At 40.4% G+C, this 26,464-nt stretch overlaps 1 protein-coding gene across 1 annotated transcript in view; it reads right to left on the bottom strand.

Annotated features, from left to right (window-relative positions):
* Nucleotides 1-26,464, bottom strand: part of pdgfd (platelet derived growth factor d) — a 48,395-nt gene that overhangs the window by 10,132 nt on the left and 11,799 nt on the right. The window contains exons 2-5 of the mRNA XM_031860783.1: nt 10,953-11,142; nt 8,943-9,120; nt 2,965-3,024; nt 307-520 (exon numbers count right to left, since the gene is read on the bottom strand). Of these exons, the coding sequence (XP_031716643.1) occupies nt 307-520; nt 2,965-3,024; nt 8,943-9,120; nt 10,953-11,142 (642 nt within the window). The remainder of the gene's footprint in view (nt 1-306; nt 521-2,964; nt 3,025-8,942; nt 9,121-10,952; nt 11,143-26,464) is intronic.

Below are 26,464 nucleotides of genomic sequence, written 5' to 3'. Positions count from 1 at the left end.
CTTTATTTTTGATATTTTGATAGCATCCAATGAATAGCCAATACCATCTCTTCTCTTCATCCTATCTACTCATGGTCTTCATTACAGTTCTGTATTGTAATGTATGATCACGTTCCACTTGCAGCAGTGATATTAGGGCCAAATTAAAATTATTGTTGTCTTACTAAAAAGCAAATGCAGGTTTGTGTACGTACGTTTCAGGTTTAGTTCTCTGCAAAACAGCATTTGTTTAAGATTATGTACATATGTTTGTTGGACAGTTTCATGTACGGCTTATAAAACATGGGGATTTTAAGTACATCTTACCTTTATTATGTCTGCCTGCCAGTTGATAGGCCCTGGATTTATAATGTATGTGTGTTTGAGTATAGATACTGTCCAGGTCCTGTCTCCAGGTTTCTGGGCTCAGGGATCTGATAAGCTGTTCTACAGTATCAAAGGCAGCTATGGTCCGGTCCAAATCCTCCAATGAGAAAGGGACCTCTGTGACTGCCGCTGGCTTCTGCCCTGCACCACTGTCCTGCAAAGAGCAAATGATAAATGCAAAATTAGGAGTTCTCATTTGAGCCTATACTCATTTGAGCCTATTCTAACTTTGGTAATTGTACATTGAAACAGTATTACCCAAAGCACATTAGGGAAGCCACGGGTAACCATGAGCCAAAACTCTCTAGGAAATGTGTAAATCAGTTTATTATTTCCTTCACCATTTATTATCTTGTGCAGATCTATAATAGAAGCCCTTTGAAAGGGTTACTGGAGAGCCAGGGACAAAGTCGCTGTGATGTTTTGCATTGTGTGGTCGGGAATCAGGTGGCTATGCTGAATTATTATTATTTGTTTCATGAAATTTGGAACCCTAACCCTTCTTCTGTACCTAAGGGAACATTGGTGTTCTTTGCGAGCACTAAAAAGATATCCGAGGATTCATTGGAAGATTTGGAGGTACCAACCTGTCCCTTTTGGTCATTTTGACTCCTCTATCACTTGTGGTCATTAAGGACATCCCTCATAAAAATGTCAGACAGAGCTTTTAGTGAAATTAAAACATATTTTCAAGGCGATGTCTTGACCTGATATCCACTTCCATCAGTGTCTTCCTCCACAGTGTAGCTTTTTCTCTCAAAATCTGTAATGCATTTAAATTACAGTAATATACTGTTGTATCTCTCTGTATTGCGGAGTGTGATCAAAACACTTGAAAATGGTGCATTTGCTGTGATTATAAATACTCTCCTATGCACTCATACAGCATGTCAATATTAGAGTAGAGTGACATGGACTAAGTTAAGAAAGCAGCCTGTGGTCTGTAGTATAGCACACTGTGGTGGAAATACTCTTTGTATGTGACAGCAGTCGATCAGCAAACCTGGGAGTGAGACCGAGTTAGATTCAAACTTGAACATGCTTTGCATGCTTGAAACGGTGAGCTTTACTTTGCTACAAAATCATTATTGTGCAAATTCAACAAAGTCCTCCTGAATGGGTAACCATTTCCTGTTTACATATATACATATATATATACATATATATACAGTCATTCACCCTATTTGTAAATGTCAACATGTAGTCTGAGATGCAGATTAGAAACAGTGGCACATTGTAAATATACAATAAAGATAAGCAAGAATGTCAAACAGGGAATTCATTTTTTTATTTTTACGAGTTAATCTTATTTGATGCATATACTTCTAAATGTGATTTTCCTTTATATGTTGTTACTTTTTCACCACAAAGCACATTTACAAAAGAAGCAGCATAGTGCACAGATGATTCCCGGGTGACTCCTGCTCCGTGCTGCAGGCTATTTATCTAGCTAGGAGGCAATTGCAATCAAATGCTTATAGTATTTAGGAATATTACATCTTTGACATCAGTTGCCATAATCAGCACTGACCTCCATACAGATCAAAGGGCACAAGGGTTGATGATGACAACATGTCAGGAGACTAAGATACATTAAAGCTAACAGAAGTAGACTTTTTAAGAGCATGCTATAGAAATGTGACTCTGGTTCATGTAAAACAAAAGCTCCATTAGATTACTTTTAATAACTATATATTGTCATATGATGCAATTTGTATTTACTTTCAATATTCATTGTAAATTGTTTAAAATGTTTTTGTTTTCATCTCGGGCTTTCAAACCAACGAGAGGCTGAGCGCTAAAAGAATATCAGCGTTACAATGAATGAATCACACTTTCTATTTTCTCAGTAATGTGAAACATTTGTCAACGTGAATTTAATGTAACATGACAATTTGAATATAAAGCGAAAGAGGCCAACAAGAGGCACGTGTACTTCCCATCTGCACTGTCAGTGACATATCCATACATAGGAAGAAGCATACACCCACAGAGATGTAACCATTACCAATCCATGCAGAAAAAGTGCCACGCAGCCCAACGCACACTAATTATTATGGTCACATATGTCACTGAACCCTACTGCGCGTACACACGGACACACACAAATTACACTGATGTACGTATAAAAACATTAGTCTGTGGAATCCTGTCATTTTACATCTGTGGCAACATGCATATTAAATACATTAAGTACATGGATGGATTTATTCTGTGTGGGTGTGCGTGTCTATGCAACAGGGCCGTATGTCGTATCTATCAGTGTAGCCATTGTTCCCTGTTGTGTTTAAGAATGCATATACTGTATGTGGGGTGCCAAGGTTGGAAGGGCAGGTATGTTGTATGTGTTTAAGTACCATGTTATCTGTGCTAGAAACAGTATCGCCATGAAAGTTATCAACATATTAGTTTGGAACAAAGGGAACTGAAGTTTTTTTTGAAACAATTGAATAATCCCGGTGATGGTAATGACATTTTCCTAACTGTGCATCTCTTTTTATGTACACATTTATTTATTCCATTCAATGGCTAATGTGTGAGCTCTGTTTCTAATTTTTTTAACAATTGATAAAGTGTGTATGTGTATGCATGACTCACCGCCATGAGCGTAGTGACAGCCTCCCAGTTGGTGTTGAATGCAGGCAGAGGGGGGTCATACTGCAGGAAGGGACAGCAGAAATCATCAATCATCAGCTGATCAATTGTGGACAAGAACCGTACCAAAGAAAAGACAAGGAAAGATGATTATCAAATGAATGTAACAATATGTAGTGTTGTCTGTGAAGTTGGTTTAGTGCTTTGAAAAGGTCAAAGTGCTTTTCAGTTGGTGGTAAAAGCAGATGGATTATGACGGATTGAGGCCTTCGTACAATAAAAAGAAAGAAAGAATCATGATCTTGTGTGAGGGCGTTTCGCAATTTCTCAAACATGACATCCATAATGTATATATTTCAACACTTGCTCACAGTCACTGTAAGGGATGGTTTGAGGTTAAGCAACTGCAGTGAAACCACATGTTGAAAGTTGAAGCGTGTAGCTAAAGGCAAATGGATTACATCTACCACTCAATGCTCTTACTTTTTAATAAACATTTTAAATAGTTTACTTTAAACACAGCTTGTTGGAGACGGAGTGGAGCTTCACATGGTGTTATGCCCCCTGACTTAACTTATGGAAGGTTATCCAAGCTATTCAGGTGTCTGCCTGTCTAACTGTTGGGACTGTCAGTGTGTGAGGAAAATCCGAAAAGAATTTCCAGAGAAGCTGGTCACAGCATGCCTTTCTGTGTGTCTGTGGAAGTATTGAGATTCTGGTCAAAGCACATTTAGATGATAAAACACTCATCAGACTGACATTTGGTCTTTTTCTTTCTCTCACACACACACACACACACACACACACACACACACACACACACACACACACACACACACACACACACACACACACACAGGATTTTACTGGCAATCAAATCCCTTTCCTTGAAGAGTCTTAAATACCATCTCCAGTCAATATGGAACAATAAATATGTCTCAACCACACTTCAAAGACACTGTGCCCTCACTTTGTCTCTGCGTGTGTGTGTGTGTGTGTGTGTGTAAGTGTGTTTCTGCTGATGTAATAGAGTTGACATCAAAGCCTCTCTGTGTGCAAGCGTTTTTGTTTTAACATATTTTCGAATGTGGCCTTTGGATAAATGTACTCATACACATAAACGCACTAGCAAACCAGCTGTGATTGAGGTCAGAAGGTTTCCTGTAAGAGCGTGGGTGTGTGTGTGTGTGTGTGTGTGTGTGTGTGTGTGAGAGTAAATGCATGTTTACAGATTCCGAGACTCATTTCCTTTTAAGGTTGAATGCCTCATCGAGCACATCTGGGCCACTTAATGGTTGGAAAAAAGTTCAAGAGACGAGGATGTCGAGGGCGGACTGATAGCCTCTGAGCAGACATTTTTTGTATTATTGCTTGCTTACCTGCACCTATTTGTTGAAACTGATAAACTAAGGAACTTTGCTTATTTCTCTTCTATGGTGTCAAAAACAGATGAGCAGGTAGACGAAGGTGTCTTGTACAGTAAAATTGTGGGGGATACCATAATAATGATGTAGTATGTACAGATCTCTTCCTGGTTCATAGTCAGCAGATTCATTTAACAATAGTTTATCTTTTCAATGCATGCTAAAATCATGTCTTTGGGATCTGGTGCGGTCCGTGTCGGAGTCTGACCACACAAGCCGAAATGAACCAGTGTTTGAATCGCATGAAAACAGGCTAGGTGTGACCCTAAAAGTCCACAGATTAATTGATTAACGTTTTGCTGCACAAAGTAGTATAAAGATACAAATGTACCATTCATACATTTTGGATTTTGTGATGTCTCATAATTAGGAAATGGTAGAGGATGTAAATACAAGTCTTTCTAAGTTGTAGCAATGATTAGAAATGCCATGCAAAATGTGTTGCTACATCTGGGCAGGACACACAAGGATATACATTTTGTCAAGTTGCTACAACAAGCTAATTTTGTAATTTTTTTTTATATGAATTTGAGAACAATTTATTTGTTATAGAAGCTAAAAGTAATATTTCAGGCAATATCGCCATATTCGCTGGTGGTGTGGGAACAAATTCTTATTGACAGTTGCAGTCTCGCGGAGGGGACACCGGGGAGCTACCCTTTTCAACCTCCATTTTGTACAGTTGGACACTAGAACGTCTGAGGATTAAGTGTGTGGTAGATGGGGATGAAGGGAAGAGCTTTTCCCTATCGACTTTTACTCCGCATGACCGGTTATCTCGCTTACAGCCAGAGGACATTCAAGTTAGTAGATAAATCACAGCGGCCACATTTATGCTGTCTCTTCTCTGTCTGAGTCTGAGCTAATTTCTGAGTCGATGCCAGGATAATGCTCCTTTTCATGTGGTTTGCTGTGATGATTCTGGTCTTAATCTGCAGTACATTCGTGTTTATAATCAGGCTCATTAAATTAGGGGAAATGTACGTCTTCACGGTAATTCCAGCAGCAGCAACAGAGGCTCGCTTGGTGTTTGCAAACCCACAGCTGGGTACTTAAGGACTTAAGAGATTGCTACTCAAAGAACTTAGTGCCACCAAGAGCATCTCGAATAGACTTGATAACAACATCAAAATAATGAGAAACTATTTAGCAAATTATGATTTATCATGCTACTTGAAAGTGTTTGCTTGGAGCTGTTTATTATTCGGCATTATCTCAGACACACATGAAGGTGTAACACCAGTCTGTATGGGAAGCACACATGTTACATGACTCAGAACGGGATTCTGGGAACTAACTTGGATTATATTTCCTGATCAATAGTCTTTTCCCGTTGCACCTGGCTCAGCAGCTTATCTCAGGAATAACCATCCAAAATACATTGCCGTTGCTTGTATGATCTCAGACAGTAAAATCAATGTGGAAACAAACACAAAGAAAAAACTATAAAGTTCTGAAGTCTTACAAACACAAACAGCTCCTAAACAGTTTGTCTTGTGCAATCAAAAGCACTCATTGCTTCATGTAAGTCTACACTGTAGATGGAGAATCACAGCCGCTGAAAAACAAGAGTTGATAAGGATCAAAGAATAATGATTTAGGGGGAAAACAGTGACATGAATAATGAGTAAGGCCTGTGTTGCAGACGGTGGTCTTTTGTTTCTTTGGAGAGGGGGAGCTGTTGTATTCTTATATCGGAGGTCAATTTAGGTCCCAATCTGTGGAAACCGAACAAAACCTTTTTTTTTTTCTTCTTTTTTTGAAAGAGACAAGATCCAAAATGGACCCAAACTTAATGAGACGGCATCTGACAGTTGTGCGACCTTATTAGACCCCATTTACACTTGTCATTTCAAGTGTCTCGTATCAAATACACGTGAGTTTTAATACACTCACATACACTTAGCCACATGATATACTGTATTTGTCTCCATTTGCCAGATCACAATTCTGATCGCAATCTGTCCAGGCTACATGCAAAGTTGCTAAATGCCACTGCAGCTTTTAATACCCCCTGGGTGTTGCTTTAGAGACCAAAATAGCTAGTCCAGGATGCATGAAGTGGCCAAGAAGACCATCACTGAAGCGGCACAATGCTCCTCTAATTAACAAGCAGCAGCGAAAGGTCATAAAGAGTAGCTATACATGTTATTTTCCCTGCATGTCCCAGTTCACGCTTGCTGTTTCGCCTCGAAAAACACATTTTGTTCTCCGGTGATCATTGTGACACGCACGTGATCAGAGTTGATGGTGAGTCCGCTCGGGTATTAGATGAACGAGAGCCGCACAGATTTGAAACACGGCAGGTGTTTAGTGGTAAAATTGTGGTTTGGTCTTTATTCAATCTCTTTTCCCTGTACGCTTTCATCTGATTTGCTTTCCCTCAAGGGTTTTCCTTTATCAAGGCAGTCTACTCCACAGCTCACTACCTCACAAATGCCTCTCTTTCTCTCTGCCTCACTCAGTTCAGGTTGTTTTAGCCATTAGCTGACATGCCGATACCATCTCAGACACCTGTTCTCTCCTTCCAATGCTGCTTCTCCTCATGCTCTCTCTGCTTCTCTCTTCCTCCTTTCCTCTTGCTGCCTCCCTTCCTCTTCCCTCTTATCTGTTCGACAGGTCTTGAGAGAACAAATTAGACCTGCTAAATTAAGCCACACACACACAGCTCCAGTCTAGCTGAAGGGAAGCTGTGAGTGTGTGAAAGATGGAAAGATATAAACACACTCAAACACAGGAGGTGTTTGAAAAATGGGGAATGAGGAAAACAATGGGTGAGGAGGGAGGGAAGATGGAGAGAAGCAGTCAAAGTTTGGGAGAGAGTGAAAGAGATAAGAGTTATATTTTAGGGTGCTTTTACTTTGTTGCCACCATGTTGGTTGAACGTGGTGAAGTTCGTCGCTTGTATTTTTGATTGAAGTCGTTAAGGGCTCATCTGGCTCGAACATACAGCCTATGACTGTGTTTCCCTTCAATTCAATTCAATTTATTTTTGTATAGCCCAAAATCACAAATTACTAATTTGTCTGAGAGGGCTTTACAATCTGTACACATACGACATCCTCTGTCCCGGAACCCTCGCATCGGAACAGGAAAAACTCCCCCAAAAAACCCTTTAACGGGGAGAAAAGAGGAAGAGACCTGTGGGAGAGCAACAGAGGAGGGATCCCTCTCCCAGGATGGAAAGAAGTGCAATAGATGTCATGTGTACAGAATGAACAACATAACAGAGTTACAACACATTCAATGCAATGCACATCCCTTACACTGTGTGCCATGTCTGCCGGACACAACTTCGGACACATAGATTTGTTTTGGTCTGGGGCTTTGAGGTCATCTGCATTTCTGGGATAGTCTTTATTTCATTTGCATTTAATATAGATGCCATTTTAATCAGTGTCTGGACATCAGCCACAATGAACTATGGTTATTTTTTGCTCTTATTTGATGTTTGGTGGGAAATCACATTGTACTTATAAAAAACAGGATTCTACTTTTCTTTTGCCTTCAAATTACCTCCAACTCAACCAGATATACCGTACCTTCCATGCTGCCATTAATACTAAGCAACAAACCAAATGTGTATTGATCCAAAGCTAGAAATTGTCTCCAACAAATACCCTTGTGACTTTAGTTTGAATGCCATTTTCTAAAAACTACAGTGCCCAGCTGTTTTAGGAATTGACTGGCCCCTTTAAAAAAAAAAGAAAAAGTAGGAAAGTACTGACCCAAACATTATTAGTTGGTCTTGATCTTTTCATGGGATTTGGAAACAACAATGAAAGCCTTATCCTTCAGCATTTTTTGGGTGCTTAAAATAGTTTTTGCTGGGGATGTGGAGAGATTTTTGTACACATTGTGATGAGAGTGTAACTGTAAATACGGTATCCCTCTCTCTCTCTCACTTAACCTTTACTCCATCTGTGCCGATATACTTTTTTTTTCTTAGATAATAAGCGATGCCACCAGTTCACCCCTGCCTGTGATGGTGTGTCTCGTCCCCTCTCGCTCCTCTGCACTCATAAAAGAGGAAGCCAGGGAACATTACACCAGCTGCTCTTTCTCTCCTCCTTTTCCTTGTGATTAGAGGGCGGGAGAACATCTTCAAATCAGAGTCCCTCCCTTTCTTCTTTCCTCTCCCTGACAGAATGACAAAGCTAATCTCCTTATCCGTTCGTTTGACAGCCTTTAAGAGAAAACTTTCTCATCCTCACCCTCCCTCCTGCCCTCTCTCCCTCCACCTCTCCTCAACTGTCGAGTGGACGTGTGATAAAAGAACAGTTGGCTAATGCATTTTGGCATTTTACCGACAGTGTTACTAGATCCTTCCTCTTTCCAATCTTCATATCTCCCCCTATCACCCCATCTCTTATTGTGGAGGTAAAAGAATGAAAGAAGCATTTAACCTGGAGCATTGCAGCGGTACTTGGGCTGAACCCGAAAAATAATCAAAACTTTAGGCTGTGTCCCAAATAACAGCTCATGATTCTTCCACATCAGCTGTGTGTGTGTGTGTTATAGTGTGTCTGTTTGTCTGAGTGAAAGTGCACGTCTCACCACCAGTGAGTAGTAGACTTTGAATCCTGGCTTTGCAACAAAGTAATCGTCAGACTTGAAGGTGACTCTGAGCATGTTGTTTTTGGAGTTGAGACTAGGCGGTGCCTTCAGCCCACACCAACGACCCCAAATTATAGTGCTGGTCTCTGATTGGTCCTCCACTTCCACAAAGTCATACCTAGAGCGAGAGATATGGAGATGGAGATGGAGAGGTGGATGAATGTGTGGGAGGGAAGAGGGAAAGATGAAGGATGAAAATTGTTGTCAAGGAAATAGGAAATGTCCGACTTTGCAGCTGATATAGAATTATGAATGAATGAACGTGTCGTCACAAATTTAAGAAAAAACATTAAGGAAAAGCAGTAGACTAATACAATATTAGACTAATATGATTGTAGATTTCATCATTTTGGTAAAAACAATATTGCACTCACTGTGATTGCTGACATTTGGGAATCAAGTGACAAAGCTAATAGCTAAAAATAATCGCATTTTACAGATAACCTACCGTACTTACCACACTGCATAGTTTCTTGTGCAATGAAGGATTATTACCCTCTTTTTAGGTGTGCTTTCTTACAGTTTTATATCTAAATCAAGGCAGTACAGTAGTTTGGCATTTTGGGAAATACATCAATACACTTTCTTGCTGAGAGTAAATTAAGAAGACCCATACCACTCTCATGTCTGTTTGCTAAATATGAAGCTGGAGCCAGTCCCGGGGTAGCTTAGCTTAGCATGAAGACTAGAAACAGAGGGAAACGGCTAGCCTCCACTAACAGTTTTGTGTTGGTACCTGTTTATCTGTGAGCTTTAGAGGTTCTGGCAGGAAGATTTTGTTACCTTTGGAAAGAGCCAGGTTAGCTGTTTCTGGCTGTTTTAATGCTAAGATAAGCTAATCAGCTGCAAGTTCCAGCTTCATATTGTACAGATATAAGCATGGTATCAATCTTCTCATCCAACTTTAGGCAAGAAAGCTAATAAACCTGTTTTTATTAATGTTTTCAGTTCTCAGCAACTACTTTGGTGAGTATTATCAAAAACAATAAAATGATGGCCTGCACTAGAAAAACAAGAAAGAATTTGTGATAGTTTTCTTTAAGTCATCGTGTACATTTAGCTCATTCTGACACTCATTAGTACTTTAATTTAGTGATCTCTAGTGATCGAAACTGTGATGAGACAAATTTACGATTTCTTCTCAAAGCACTGGGCCACCCTGCCAAACCACTAGACAACAGGCATTTTGCAGGAAAGGTTTTTGGACGACTTTCCGGCAATCAACGTCGCAGTCAATTAGTGAGTCCATCTATCAAACACACACATGAATGCACACATACAGTCAATGTGACAAACAAGATTTGAAAAAGCTACTTTCACCCTCTTCCTACCTTTCCAAATCTCCCCTCCCCCCGCTGCTCCCCGTTGTCTTTGCATCAAAGTGCTTTCAAAGACGGCTGAGTTGCATATGGGGATTAAAACGTCTATTTTCTTGCTCAAACCCAAGGACGAACTTCTCATACTTCTTGCCCAGAAAGCAAACTTCAACTATCCGACTGTCGTAGTGATTCAACCCTCTAACCTTCTTAAATTCTTTACTCTCACATCCTTTCAATCAGAGCTTATTGTTGGGGTCCTATTGTGCATAGACACCATATTAAGATATTGTAATGGTGCTGTTGTATGTCCTTTCAACTTGAGACTTCTGCTCCATAAGCTTTTACTCTCCTCTCTGTCACTGCAAATGGTCCTCTCCATCATTTGCTCACTCACACTCTGGCTCTTTAAATCACTGTTACTGTCATCTGACTTTTCTCCTTTACGGCCGCTTGTAATTCATTAATACTTCTTCCTCTTTGTGCTCTGTACCTCTATCCTTCTTTCCTCCACTCAGGTATTGTCCCCTTTCCTTTTGTCTGTTTTTCCAGTCTGCTCTAATTATCTCTTCTGAATTCCATCACTTCCTCTCCATCTGCTTTTTTCTTTTTCTTTCTGAATCTCAGGTTTTACCTGCACACTCCATTCTCAGCCTCCTCCAGGCCAAAGTGTCCGTCAAACTCCAGGTGTATGCGGCTCCCTCGTGGTGACAGCAGTTTCCATGACAACAGCAGATTGCGGGGGTAAGCGTTGGGGAAGCGCGGGCTGAGGATGGCTCCGCCCACTGCCGTTACTGAGATGTTTTCCTCTTTGCGGTACGAGTCTGTGGTGAAGCGATTGCGTGTCTGTTAGTGGTTACAACTAATCTGGTATATTTAGTCCAGTTGTAAAAAACACAAGCAAAGCAGACTGTTTACAGACAAGCACAAAAACATACACGGACGAACAAAACAAATACAAAAGTGACATCAGTGTAACAATAACATGACCTCAGCAAAGGTACTTTAAATCTAGCACTTGTAAAGCTTTTAGCTTAATGTATAAAGGCACAACTTAATGGAAGAGTTTTTGGAAACACACTGATTCACTTTCTTGCCAAATATTAAATTAGTGGATGATATAACTCACATATGTCCCTTCAATATCAATTTACAGCCACCAGCTGGTAAGATTAGCTTGGAGACTGAAGCTAAAGAAATCCACCTAAAAACTGCAAGTTTGACGGATTAGAGAAACAAGATGTAATGTGTTAATTAGCAAGCTTTAGAGGTGATGGTAGGCAGATTTTTCAACCTTCAGATAGAGGTAAGCTGTTTCCCTGTTTTTCCAGTCTGTATGCTAATTAAAGCTGCATTGTGGTGGTCGCTTCATATTTACAGACAGACGTAAGGTCGTTATCCTTCTATCTAACTCTTGGCAAGAAAGTGAATACGCTTATTTGTGAAAGTGATGAGCTATTCCTCTAACTGTGTGCTTTGTAGAGTTTGGAGTGTGAAAAGAAAACAAAGTACAGGATAACAGGAGAAAAGAACAATCCATCTCACCTCTATCGGGATAAAGAAGGCTTGATTATGGATTATTGTGTTTTTAAGGACGTTTATGATATGTTTGTGTATCCGTCTTTGTTTCAAAGTGTAGGTCTGACCTTATCACACCAATTAGATTTTGGTATTGCTTTTGTACAAGAGGAAAATTTGGCCTGATGGTGGTTCTAGAGAAAAGGTCAAGGCATCAACAAAAATATTGAGATGCATTCTCTGACGGTCATGAATATCAACAGCAAATTTGAGAGGGAAAAAAAAGTGGGCCCCTTGGTCAAAGGGAAATTAGGGATTAATTAGGAAATTAGGAATTTACCAAAACCATTAGAAATAATTCTCTGGTGACCAAAAATCACATCCTGTTTTATAGCAGCTCTTGAGGACAAAAGATCATCACATACTGTCGCCCTGAGCGAAATACTTTTGCAGTAAAATATATTCTTGTCAACACAGGAAATAACGTGTGCATGGCATGAACTGTAAATATACAATGTGCAGGTTAAACTTTCATGAAGGTTTGCTTTGAAGACTTTGTAAATAACAGTGTCTGTTCATTGCTCTGTCTTTACTGTTTCTGTGGTCTGCCTACTTTACTAGCTAAAACACACACACACACACACACACACACACACACACACACACACACACAGTGTAATCCAGGGGTATTCAATCACAATTCATGCATGAGAATTTCCTCATGCAAAGGAACATAACAATAATGTCTAAATTGCACTTTGATTTACTGCCATATATATTGAAGCAGCCAGGCAGTTGTATTAACGTCTGTATGTGGTCAAAACCTGGCTGTCCTATCAAATAAAGCAAGTTTAATTGAATAATATCTCAATATTTATTGTCGGTTTTCAAATTGTATTGGATGAATCATAAATAATACATACTCTAATAACTAATAAAGGTTCTTCTCTCGTTTCAAGTAAAATGAGGGATGCATTTAAGAATAAATTACATAACAGAAAGCTTTTGAAAAATATCTTTTATCTTGAAAAAACTTAATTTTAGATTTGAGTGGGAACGTTTGCCGAATATATTTGTGCTATGTCTCGTAGTGGCGCTTCACATTGCCGCTTTTAATAATCGCCACAGTCTCTGAACATATGAGACATACTGGTTTTGAACTGTCCATGGGAAGACTAAACATAACACGCTCTCGTTTTTTTGGAGAACGACATGTGAAATAACTTCGTTGACTGACGTACCTTTCTGACGACTCGGTCTCTCCCCTCTGTGTTTATATCTCACTCAAGCCGCGATGCTTATCCTAATACACATATTTGACTGGCTGAGCAGCATCACGTGAGATGATTTGCAACACATGTAGTTGGTCGGTGTGTTTCCTGGACGGCTGAACGAGTGCCGTAAAGTCTGGAAAAGCTGCTTCGGTTACAATAGAAGCTTTCCGTCAAAATGTTATAATTCTCAATTATCTATCGGTTGTAGGTCCAGGTCCGGACCACTTGCATAAACTATGACGTTTTTATGTTGTCATGTTTAAGTATAATAATTGCTCAGAAGTACCAATGAACACAGTCATTAGTCACACTAATCAACTCGATCATTATTCAAACTTTGATATTGCACAGTATAAATTTTCCTTAATTAATCATTTTATTGCTGACTTTCTGAAAGTGTGAAACACACATACACAGAAGAACACAGTCTAAGGTCAGGCTGTGTGCTGAAGTAGGCTGACAAGGCTGTATTTTCTGAGCTGTGTGTGGTTTTTGAGAGAGAAGAGAGCTGAATGCATAATCAAGCCACCGCAGCCTGCACCCTAGGGAGATGATGATGAAGCTTTGGCCCTTTCCTCCACCTCTTCACTGCAAACTTCCCTTAGTTCCTCCCCCTATTCTATGCCCTCTTTCCCTCTCTCCCTTCTTCTTCTTTGCTTTCGTCATTAATTCTGTCTCATCGGTCATTCTTGGGGACTCACACCCTCTGCTAATTCTGGCTCCAGCAGTTAACACTGTCCCTGTGTGTGTGTGCGTGTGTGTGCGTGTGTTAGTGTGCGTACATGAATTTGTGTTTGACAGATTGTGTACTTTCCGTTCCAAGCATTTACTGTAATGCTTGTGTCAATGTGCGTGTGTGTTGGGGCAGAGTTTGTAAAGGAATTCTTCCACTCTGCTGATCAGAAGCCTGACCCCGAAGGTCCATTCACCAAGGTAACTGGCGAACAGAGCTTTGTGTGTGTGTGTGTGAGAGTGACAATCGAGTGTCCCTCTGTATTTGCATATGTTCATGTGTATGTGACCATTATCGTTTTTTTGCACTTTGAGTAAATATTTTACAGTGAACCTCACCTGTATCAAGCTAACGTTGCATGTGTGTGCCCCACTGACCTTTATATTTGTGAATATGAAGGAAAATGCATCGCGCTACTTTCAAAAGCATTTGTTAAAGGAACAGTATGTACCTTTTAGTGGCATCTTGGTTGCAACCAACTAAATACCCCAAAATCACTATATAAAGTAATTCATATCTCACTGGAAACAAATGTAAAAGGTCAATCAAATAAATACAATTTCTTCGTTTATAAAGAATGAAGAACAGAGTCATGCCTCCTGTCCTCTGCCCTCCTGGCTGCTTTGTCTCAGCCAGCAGAGAAGTTTACAGAAAAAGAATATGCTTTTGGTCGACCATGTCGACCATGCTGTGGTTGTGTAAACATAGCGGCGGTGGATGAGAGGATGCGAACAGAGCCGATAGAATTAGTTTTCAATTTCGTCGTGTACTTTTTGCACAGATGTATTGATAAAGTATTGGCTTTTTATTCAAAAATATTTTATTCCACGTAACAAGTGTAGTTGCTGTCAACTCGAGTATCCTTCACTTCACCACAGAGAGCTATCTGCTTGCGCTTCGTGCGTGTGTGTAGTTGGAGGAGCTCAGCCCGACAGAGAGTGCAGAGTAGATGCAATCTGTAGCGTGATAATAAATAACACCAAAACATTAAAAAGTATGAATGAAAACACCAGTAACGTAGGGGCTTATCAGTACTACGATCTTTAATTATTTGGCACCGGGGCCCGTTTAATACCAGGTTTCGCATCCCTATTTTCAGATAACATAAAACGCAAAAGGCTCTCGCTAGAGCCAGCGTCCGTTCAGGGCTGCTGCACAAACATGGCGGTGCAAGATGGCGGACTCCATGGAAGACCACCCGCTCCCTATGTAGATACAACTGTAGAAGGACAGCACTGAAGGCTCAGGTATACAAAACACGGCCCGTCACTGTTAAAAACATGGCGGCGCAAGATGGTGGACTCAGTGAAGAGCTCCCTATGTAGATATAAACGGTTTATTCTAAGGTAATGAAACCACAACAATTCTTAGTTTCAGGTGATTAAACACTAATAAAAGCATAGTTATCAATATTATATTTCATTTCTGCCAATAAATACCTCTGTGTGTTATATTGACAGAGAAAGCTGATCTCTCCTGCTGCCGAGCCGTGCCAGCTCTGCCTACATGTACCAGGATGCATTGCGTACAAGCTGCAATTTCACTACTTCTGACAAATGAACTAAGTAAACTCGCATAACGTCAGTGAAGCAAATATTCTTACACCTAAGCCGAAAAATACAGTCGCACAACTTCTGAATTCAAGTTTCTCTCTCGCACTGAACTAAGACGGGCTTAATTGGTTTGTTAACTCAACGTAAAACACTTCATTCAAAGTGGACAGAAACAAAAAATATAACTCACTAAACACGTCTTGGTTAGTTTTTCCAAGTCACAACAATCAGTAACTCTGGTTTTGTCAGAATAAATTCAAAATTCACAAAGTTCGATGTGAAAAAATGCCGGTTCCACACACTGTTTTCACCCCGCTGTAACTGTACGACTGTAGCGGCTCGTTGGCGGCACTCGCTCCTTCTTCGGAGGCAGAAACTTCATAAAATGGCAAAAATCGCACTGCTGGTCTTGATTGTCTTTCACAATTTGTCTTCGGGATCCCGAAGAAGATCTCCAGCACATCACTATCCCAGTGAGGACTACAACTTTCATGCCTAGTAACGCACACACGGCTCTCTCTCTCTCTCTCCGTGTTATCGTCGGCGACGGCATCTAACACAAACTGCCGACGCTGACATTCATTACAGCAGAATGATTCAGTGTCTGTTGGCATCTGAAGGCAATTTGAGCAAAGGCTCCACCAGTTTTATGTTTGCTTTTAACAGCTCACGTTCGGCAGGGTTCCCGCCAGCCCTATCCTCCCCGCTGCAGCCGCAGCCTCAAGCAGCCTCTTCGGCTGAATATCCTAGTCAAAAACTGTAAAATACTGTACAATTCCAGATACCATTGTCACTGCTGGAAACTTAAGCAAAGAAAACAAGGACGTTTTTGAGCAGTATAGCGCCTCACAGCTACCAAAGCTGAAGTAGAACAACAGATTTTGCAGCTAAACGCCACAGAGACAGATAACATCAGAAACAACTGCAGGTGTTTTTCACACTGACACAGATAAGGTTGACAATGGGCACATTTTCTAATTAAGCAAATCAGTAGAAGAGGAGAAACTCAAGTGAGTAAAGCAATCAAAAGATTAAAGTCAAGAGGGAACTCACAGAGGACTCTTCTCAGTTTTCATCTTCATCTGATCATTCCAATACACAAATATTTTACAATGACATAGACATCTGGAATGAAGGTAAGTGGTGAGGGAGCGTGGTGGGAAAATGGTTGGCAAACGCTGCTTTATTTAATATCTGTATAGTAACAACGGCTTATCAGCAGTCCGAGGTCTTCCGTTCTCCGTTTTTACACGACGAAAACGAACTAATGCTAACTGCTGATATTCAGAGTTATTTCCTCTCACTCAGGCGTGGAACGTGCATGCTCGTCGGCCGTTGGCTGTAGTCTGCTGTGTGTTCAAATGCAACACAGGCGACGTGAGCAGTCTGCCTTCCTCGCTACTAGTTATCTGATGTAGTTTTGTTGTGTCTGGGCCTCAAGAGATCTTTCAGTGAACTCGGGGATGCCAGCACTGGTTTAGCAGCCAATGAGACAGTATGCACGACAAATTATGTTTGTTTTTGCCAATTTTATTGTTTTGTCCTGGACACTGACAACTTTATTTAGTGACACATCCAGCATCTCTTGCATTTGTTTGTCCTGGAGACGTTTTGTGGCGATGTAAAATCCTTTCAAAATGCTTTGGCGTTAGTTGCTGATTGGTTCATACAAATTCATGCAAATGATACAATGATAAGAAAAGACATTTCTATTAAATATCCAGCCCAGAGATTTGACATTACTAGAAACTGGCACTTACATTCTGTCTCCCTGCTTTGCAAATGAGTGCAAGGATAGGATTTTGGGGAAAAAGGCCGAGCAGAATCCTGCAAACAACACATACATTGGAGGCACAGTGGGGTACGCAGTGTAGTCTAGAAATGGGAAAACAGTGACACATTTTTGTTTGGCTCTGTACTGAAATGAAAAGGTGACAATGCTGACTTTAAGCTATAATAGTGTTGGAGGATTTTCACATCTTAATCTGGTAGATCGTGCAGGAATCATAAACTTTCTTGACATAGTCCCCAATCTTTGCTGCACAATACAGCAGTAATATTGTCATTAGCTTACAGTGCAGTACAGGCAAGTCAACCACAATTATGGGTGAACAGTGTTTGTTTTTGGATCATTGAATTCAGTCAATCCCTGACTGAAGGGAACTGCAAAATATTGAATGTAATTCATTTGAATGTGTCCAATTCATTTCATTCCAGGGAACGTTGTATAAAAAGGGCTTTAAATGCTACACACACTGTCATGTGAGGGTGAACACCATCAAGTCAGCTATTCAACCTCACAGCCTGTCTTGTAGTCGGATCCAATTTGCTGAGTACAGGCAAAAAAGAATGTGTCACTGTCCAAACACTGCGGAGAGGGCACGGAATGAATGAAATTCATGAAATTATGAAAGGGCTGTTATTACTGGGCCTAACCATGCATGAAAAGACATGTTCTTCCAGTAAATCACCTCCAAATATGTAAGCAAAAAAAGTTTCATTGGTGTCTCTCACTTGTCCTCTCTCTTCTTCTCTCTCGTTTCACTTCTCTTTAAGACCACTCATGTTGTCAGTTACAGTAGCACACAAAATGTTGTTATCATTTAATTGAATTGCCATTGTTTTACTAATCAGTAACTATCACTGCTGCCTGATGTGGCATGGGGAATGCACCAAAAAACACTAAAGTTCTGTGTTTTATTATGTATTTCTTATGAAACAGTGGCAACCATAATGGCACTATTTTGGATAAAAAAAGTGTTTTTCACATTTTTACAGGAGTGGGAAAGCTCATCTGCTTCAGCGAGTTGTAATAGTCGGCAATCCTGCTGAAGAGGCAGTGAATAAACAGTCCCTTGTATCTTTTATCTCGGATGAATACCACCGTTTCTTAAAGTACTGCAACTCATTTTCATCTTCATGCTTCATCAGTATATCTGATGTTGTTTCTATGGCTCCCTTTACACAAGCCGTTGCAACATAACATCACAACACATAAGAGTATCTAATGCTTTCAATTAAAGCGACAGACTTTTGTTTTAAACCAGTTGCATAACACAAATTTCTTCTGAACTTGACAGAAAGTTAATGTTCTGCAATCTGCAAGGGCTGATAATATCACTGACAGTCTCACTCCCACCCCTAGATTCAAACACCACACACACAAACTTTCTGACACTGGCAATTAAGCTTTCAGTCTCCTGATCTGACACTTGTGACAATGATACTGCGTGATTGTGTGTGTGTGTTTATGTGTGTGGCTATTAAAGTGTCTTTTCGGGTGTGAGGTTGCAAGAAAAAGGTCTTGATTGTATGTGTATTTGCATAGACGCACGTCTGCCAGGATGTATGTGGGTAAATTCTCACAAATTAAACTCGGCTCTCCCACCTCCAGTGCCAGGGTGTGATGTTCTTCATTGCTCTGAGATCTATTTCTGATCCAAGTGCCAATCACACTCTAATCACCCAGCAACCAATGTGCATCAGAGACCGACACACATCTCAGTGGAGAACGTACTGAAGTCACAATAAAAGAACTGATGTTGAACTTCATATTTCTGTCCTAATTAAAAGTGCCACATATGTGCAAGCACTTATATTGAACTTCATCCCTTTTTAATCTAAGTCTCTATTCTGTGTAGACCAAACTATAGTTTTCTTGAGTGACAGCTTGCTTATGATACATTCTCACTCAGAGGCACATTCCCACAGGACATTACCTATAACAAGGCAACCCCATTTCCTACATCTGTCATCCCGTCTAACATATCCTGTCTGACTTTCATCTACTCAAAATGAATTCTCCTAAGCCCCGACACAAACTAAAGGGACACACATAATACACTCACTCTCAGCTGTGAAGAACTCCCCTGAGACATGCAATGTTGCTGTTTTTGTTCTTGGTGGCAGTCCCAGTTTCTGTCTAAAAAAATAGGTGTTTTAAACTTTCAAGGGATGGGATTTTCTGTTCTTTGACAATATTAAATTATTTTAAAACTAAGTAATTACATCCGTTTTATAAAATCTGCTTTTTTTGTGGAAAGATAAGATTAGACACCACTCTGTCCATTCAATCTAATACTGTCAGCAGCTGGTTAGCTTAGCTTAGCACAGTATCTTGAAACAGCTAGCCGTGCTCAGTCCAAAGATATAAAAATCAGATTATCCACCAACCACTTATTAACATGTTATATCTGTCATCTGTCAAACAAAGAATAAAACTGACAGAATAAACACGTTGTTTTGTTTATTTTACAAGCAGCCATGTGCCGGACGGACTATTTCTTGGCTGGGAGCAGTAGTAGTAGCCGGGTGTCTCATATGGTTGCCTGGCAACTGAAAGCAAATGAGTATATTTTTCAAATTGCTTTATTATGAAGGGAAACAAATATATAGTTTAAGTACACAAATGAAGTAGTGAAAACAATCAGTCTGTCAGAATGTTAACGACAAGTGTCGGAAAAAGTCTGACATGTTGAGGAAAAGACTATTTAATAAACGGTCGACAAGCTGCACAGTAGTTTGTATGCAGCACTTGATTACTTCAACTTCATTTGTATTTGGAGACAGCATCTGGGTCAACCACTGGGTCTAGTAAATATAATTTTAGTGAGTAGGAAACTGGCCAATTTGGCTTCAGCATAGATTAATATGCTAATAGATAACTTACAGAAATATTTGACTTTTAAAAAAAGAGACAGTCACTTAATCTACTCCCCATCTCTATTGCTATTATTTATTCCTATTATTATTATTGCAGGCCCATTTGCTGTCATGCATTGTTATCAGTTGAAGTGTTTATTCATCTGTGTGTGGCAACAGAATGTAAAACATTGCCCATTAGCAGCAAAACCGCTGCCTAACACCAGGAGCATGTGTGCCCTTGTGCGCGTGTTTTTGTATAAATGCCCGCGTGTGTGTGTATGTGTGTGTGTGTAGTGGGTTAGTGTGTGCCCATATTTTTGTCACAATTCTATATGTCTGTGTTTGTGTGCGTGTATTGGTTGTTGATGCGGGAAGTCCTTGTACCCTCAGAGTATTCCCACCCATGAGAAATAACCAAAGCCTTTTCCATCTGGCTAAATGTTTGTGTGTGTGTGTGTGCGTGCGCATCACTATGCTGCTTATCAAAGCCTGTGCTGCCTCCACTGTTTTGCCACTCTCTCATGACAAATCAGCTTTAAATATTCTCCCTTGTTGCTCAGTCACGCCCATGCAAGCACAGAGGCATGAAAAAGACACACACACACACACACACACACCCTGGAGGTGAACACTGCATGCCGAGGGGTGTCAGCTTTGGTCAGCATCGGCTCTCTCCCCACATTTCTCCTCCTCTCTCTTCTTCACTTCCTCTGTTCTCTCCATCCTGCACCATCTTCTCTACCTCTCCTTCCCTCTCTTTTTGGCCGTGCCAGAAACTCTGACGCTCTAACATATATTTTTTGTGAAAACCAAATGGACACCAGATGTACATTCTCACATTTTCAAGTATTTCACAACTCAGGGACCAAGTCAAACCCTCCCCCTCCCCGAGGGAGTGACCATCGGTTTGACTTGCTCCCTAAGGCATTAAACATTAAAGGGTCAAAAAACATAGTGTGTCACTACTGTATCTCTCTTCCTCCTCCTCTGTCTAATATATTAATCTTTTGTTTTACATGATCTTTTTGGTGCAGCCCCACCTTTGCTGCTAAAACCAATTAACTTCCATCACTTTCTTTTATGCACAGAGACTGCACGTTTTTTTGCAGTCAGTGTAAAAGTGTGGGGAATTGGGATTCTGAAGTGGAGCGATGGCATGGAGAGGAAGGCAGAACAGAGAAGGGGTTAGACTGAATCGACATTTCAGTTTTTCTCCACTCTAACTAACTGAAATTATGATCAAGAAGGAGAATACATGTTTAAAGAAAGGGTGTGGGAGTGTCCGCTGCATTAGGCAGGCCACACAGGCACTCATGTGTGTTACATAGATGCAGAGACAGCTCAAATGTACATATTCATGAATTATAGAGAACAGCAGGCCTATAAGCATCACGCGCCTTGAGTTGGACACAAAAGAGCTGCTGCAGTAGCTCGATGGCCATAGAATTGTGGTCAGAATATAGTGGATAACATGAATATGGATTCCATCTCAATAATGCGGGGAATGTGTTCAAAAAGCAACCCCTAGATATACATAAACCGCTATATATACACAAACAAAAACCAAACATCCATTCCATTGAAGTCCTTTCTTAGAATAGTGTGTCAAACGGCAGGAAAAAGGTTTGAAAAGGTGAACAGAAAAGTCATTTTTGATTCTTTGGTGTTTGTTTTGACAAAGAATTGTATTTACCTCTTGTAATAGCCTCCTCCACCTTGTGGGTGGGAATTTTTCCATGGCTGCACCAGTAATTTGATACGTGCAATATATGTGTGAACGGGCACAGCATTTGTCCTTAACATCACTTTAATTCTAACGGGGAAGTAGGCACTTGTGCTTGTTGAAAAAAGGGAAAAAATGTCTCGTAATGAAATTCCAACACATCCTCACACCAATCCGTAGGTTTACAAAAAGAGTGTGGTTGACTTCAACTTGACTAGCATGCGTGACTTCCGCATGTTAGTCATGTAACTAATGACACAAACGACTGACGTGACAAAATGTCAACATTTAGTTTTAGTTTCACACGGGAAACGAACATCGGTCTCCTGGACAAAAGACCTTTTGTTTGTTTGAACCATCCACATCCCCCTCCCACTCACCCTGTGTGGACTCGCTTAAACTACGTCAGTTGCTCTGCCCATTATGTTGCGCGTAGGTGCGGCACATACACACACTAAATGAGCGTTGGTGTCAGACGCCAAAAAGCCCTGACCGAAGTGCATTACTTGAGGCCTTGGGAGCAAGAACGGGTTGGACATTCATATGTTATACGGGGGAGTGATGTTCTCCAGTCGGACGCACAACAAAGAAGTTGATGGCACATCTCTGAGCAAAGCCTTTAACTGTTAGTCAACTCAGAGGCCTGAATCTCAGAAGCTGTTTCCACTAATCTGTAAAAACTTTATGAAATGGAAAAATATGCACAATAGCTGCAGTATCATCATAATTTAGATCCCCTCTCACAAAAAGTGAGGACAGTTCTTTAAAAATGTATTTATTCATAACCTTTTCTATCCACTTCCAATTATTGAATTTGTGTGTAATATGTTAAAGCTTGGCTTGAAACTTATATCTTGAAATATGTTATAAATATCTTGGTTTCCTGGCAACATTACCATAAAAAAACGTTCTATTTTGAAGCTTTTGGAAAATATTTATTCTACACGATATTAGTTCACCATCTGACTCTCATATAGTTCGTAGTGTTATTCATAATGAAAAAAATCAGGCAGGGATTTTCATATTAAATACTTATATATAGGTATGAATGACAAACCATATGCAGGAAAGACCACATTGAATCTGTCTGCTAAAAGACAAAACAAAGAATCTCTTGCGCCTTGGAGCGAGAAGACAAGTTATTCCTTTGTTTTTACGTGATTATGATCTTTTGTGCAATCCTAAAATCAAATATGGAGCATAATCGCACATCAAATTTATGTTGAAGGGTCTTTTATTGTCTTGTGTGTTGCAAATGGAGCTGCTGTGATGCAAGAAAAATGTCAGACTTGATCTGACAACAAAGTATGATCATCATCATCGTCAGTACATATTAGTTAGCCACCCATTTCTCCCTAGCTCTCTCTCTCTCTTTCCCTTCACTTCTTATTTTCAGTGTGAGAGCGTCGGCATGTGACAATGTGCGTGAGAAAGTGTGTGTGTGTGTGTGTGTGTGCTTTGTGGGTATTTGGGTGAGCATATACCTCTGTTTGAGGATTTAGAAGATTTTGTGTGAGTGCATTTGTGTGTGTTTCTTTGAAGCCGACACAAAGGCATGTTCTGTGACACGGACAGAAGAGGTTAGACAAACAGCCACGGACATGACCAAAACACTGCTTTCTGAGCTTACCGTAGTCTGTCAGACTGACCACACAACTCTGACTGAAAAAGTAAGAGGGGGAGCAGAAGGACAAACAGACAGAGACAGAAATGTGAAGAAGGCCAAAATGAAGGTAAAGAAACGTTAGGAATCCATCCGTGTTACATTCATGCCAATAGAGCATATTGAATCGAGAATGAGAGCGAACGTAGATGAAGGGCAGTGGGGTGGATGAGAGAGGACCAGGGGAAGTGATTGAGCAGGGAAGAGAAGGACAGAGAAGAGAGAAGAAGGGAGTGAAGGGGAAACGGGGAGAGAAAATAAATGCGGGCAGATTTAAAAAAAAAAAAAAAAAAGAGGGAGCACTGGCTGTGGATAGACAGAGAGGGAGACACTGCTGCAGCTATTGGACTGTGAAAAGAACAAGGAAAGTCCGCAAAGCCCCAAGATACGGAAACAGATCAAACACCAAAGAGCATGACTGAGTTCCACTCATAAATAAGCAAAGATAATAACTTCTTTGTGTGCATATGATGTAGTTATGTGCATGTTTGTGTCTGTGGGTCCCTTGCGTGCCGATTTGAGCAAACTCATCATTATTTTCGCTTTTATTGTCTATTTCAAAGAGCAAACACTAAGAAGAGAGACATCATTGGGAAGCTGTGACTCACTTAACATTTTCTTTGGTACTGGGGCTTTTCTGCAGGTCCTTACATCTTCACCAGCGAGTCTCAATGGTCCTCTCGGGCCTTTGATTAGCATTAGCATCCACTTAGCTTTTGTGAGTGCCTCTCAGGCATCTATGACTCAACACCTGTTTTGGGGACAAATTAGCCTAATGGGTATAAAGAAGAGGGATGAGCTGCACTCTGCCAACTAGGGCAGAAAATCTACGTTTGAAAGGATAATGTCCATTTTTGAAGTCATTCTTAAAACTGAAGGATGTTATGTGAAGTAAACAACTTGAGAAGAGATGAAATGACTTTACACACAAACAATTCTCACACTTTTCTGACCTGAATTGAAAGACCATACCAGTGCATTTGCACGTTCAAGCCACATGCCATGTTTTCCAAAGCGGTATTTTTATATTCCGTGATGTACCTGGGGCATCTTTAATTAATATTTGTTAACTGTGACAATCTCCTACATTTTGTATGTGTTGCATTGTAGAATGATAGTTGTTATCAAGACATCCCACACTCAAACATCAAGCCAATTTGGTATTCATAATAACGTCTTTGTCAGTGTGAACACACTGCGTCCTCAAAGCAAAGTTTGAATTTGTGTGAGTGGAAATGGGACACGGCTTTCGTCTTGTTTCTACAAGCTAATCTCTGTATCGCACTAAGCTAACATCTCTACATTCTCCGTGTCTTGTGCCAGTCCACTTAGCATGCCTCCGTCCTCTGCTGTGATGTGCTCTTGTTTAACACTTTGGCTTTGCTTGCTGAATAATGCAGAGGGGACCAACAGCTGAGTCAGCACTGAGGACAGGTCAGTGGAGACGCTGTTGCCGAATGGCTCAAGCAGCTGAAACACACAAATACAAAGGTGGTGCACACACAAGCAGATGCATGTGTACTAGGACGCGAAAATATACATATTCATGGTCATATGCATGGAGATGCTTAAACCGAGGAGCACTAACACATGCACATATAGAGACACAGAGAGGTAGACAGAAAGAGATGGAGAGAGAGAGCCTAAGGCACAGGAAGGTAATGACAAACCTAGCTGTGCAAAAATGGCATTGAGGCAAAATATGGGGATGAAATGCATTATCGATGCAGATTAAAGCATGTTTCATAGTCGCCACATTTGCCTTTATAACAATGCATAATGGCACACCCATTATGTACAATGGACCCTACTTCATATCGGTCACTTCACATACATTCGCTTCTTAGAACTGTGTCAAGTGCAAGTCAAGTTTTTTGTTGTTGTGTAAATAACATACAAATAATTTGAAGGCTTACCTGTACATGTTGTCTATATCTATGCTGGTTACACATGTTGACATATGCATAACACAATTCAATAATAATTCAAAATGTATTGTTTAATTTGAATCATACTGTGATGAAATCATATATCGAGATATCGTGATACACAATTGCGTTGCTTAATTGATAACATACTATACACATACATTTCTGATCAAACTCGGTTGAACCAAACTATCGTTTGAATCTGATTACTCTGTATGTGTGCATGCATGTGTACTAACCAGTGTATAGCTGGAATTGTTTTTGTATTTTTTTGTGTTCATTTTGCACTAAAGTTCTTAATTAAATGAGAAAATACAGGAGTATACAAAAATAGGCTTCACCGTGTGGTTATTTCATATAGAGCAAAAAACATGCAATATTGTGACATATACAGTTAAGATAAGTAATGACCTCATCGTGATAGATGTTGGCCATGTCTCCCAGCCCTATAAGGATAACCTTATAGGGCAGCAGCAGCTCAGCCACATATACAAACTGTAACTCAGTCACAGAGATATACAAACAATAATGTATAACTCTCGCGGTCCTGTACACCATGCCTACATGCTCGTGTGCCATACAGATACGCTGCTAGTGTTGCACAAACAGAAGGGTGAAGGAGGCACCAAAAAACAACGTCTGACAGAAAGCTCCATCTTGCTAAATGAGGAGGATGGAAAATATAATCCGAGAAAAAAATTGAGAAGTGAAGGGGACAAGAAAAAGCGAGACAGTGAGGAGGACAAGAAGAAACAGAGAAAGAGAAAGGAAGGGTGAGGAGGAGGAGGAGTGATGATAAATCCATGACTGCAAGAAGGAGGGAGAGTAAGAGAGGAGAAAGCAGGTGGGTGAAGGAAGCCAGCTCAAGTTGTAACGACAGATTGTGAGGAGGGTTTGAGGGAGGGTCAGTACAGAGAGAAGCAGAGGATGAGGGATGAGAGGGGCTTGTTTCTGTGTAACCTCCTAAACTGTGATGGAGTGTATTTACCCACACTTCATCAGCAATATCCTCCATGTGTGTGTGTGTGTGTGTGTGTGTGTGTGTTTGTGTCTGTAAAGTATGTGTGGCTTGCTGTGTTGTGTGGAGTATCTTCTTCTTCTTAGACGCAT

The sequence above is a fragment of the Anarrhichthys ocellatus genome, unplaced genomic scaffold, assembly GCF_004355925.1.
Source record: "Anarrhichthys ocellatus isolate YVR2014 unplaced genomic scaffold, GSC_Weel_1.0 scaffold24, whole genome shotgun sequence".
In the NCBI taxonomy this organism is placed as follows: Eukaryota; Metazoa; Chordata; class Actinopteri; order Perciformes; family Anarhichadidae; genus Anarrhichthys; species Anarrhichthys ocellatus.
This window is presented reverse-complemented; position numbering and strand designations above follow the sequence as displayed.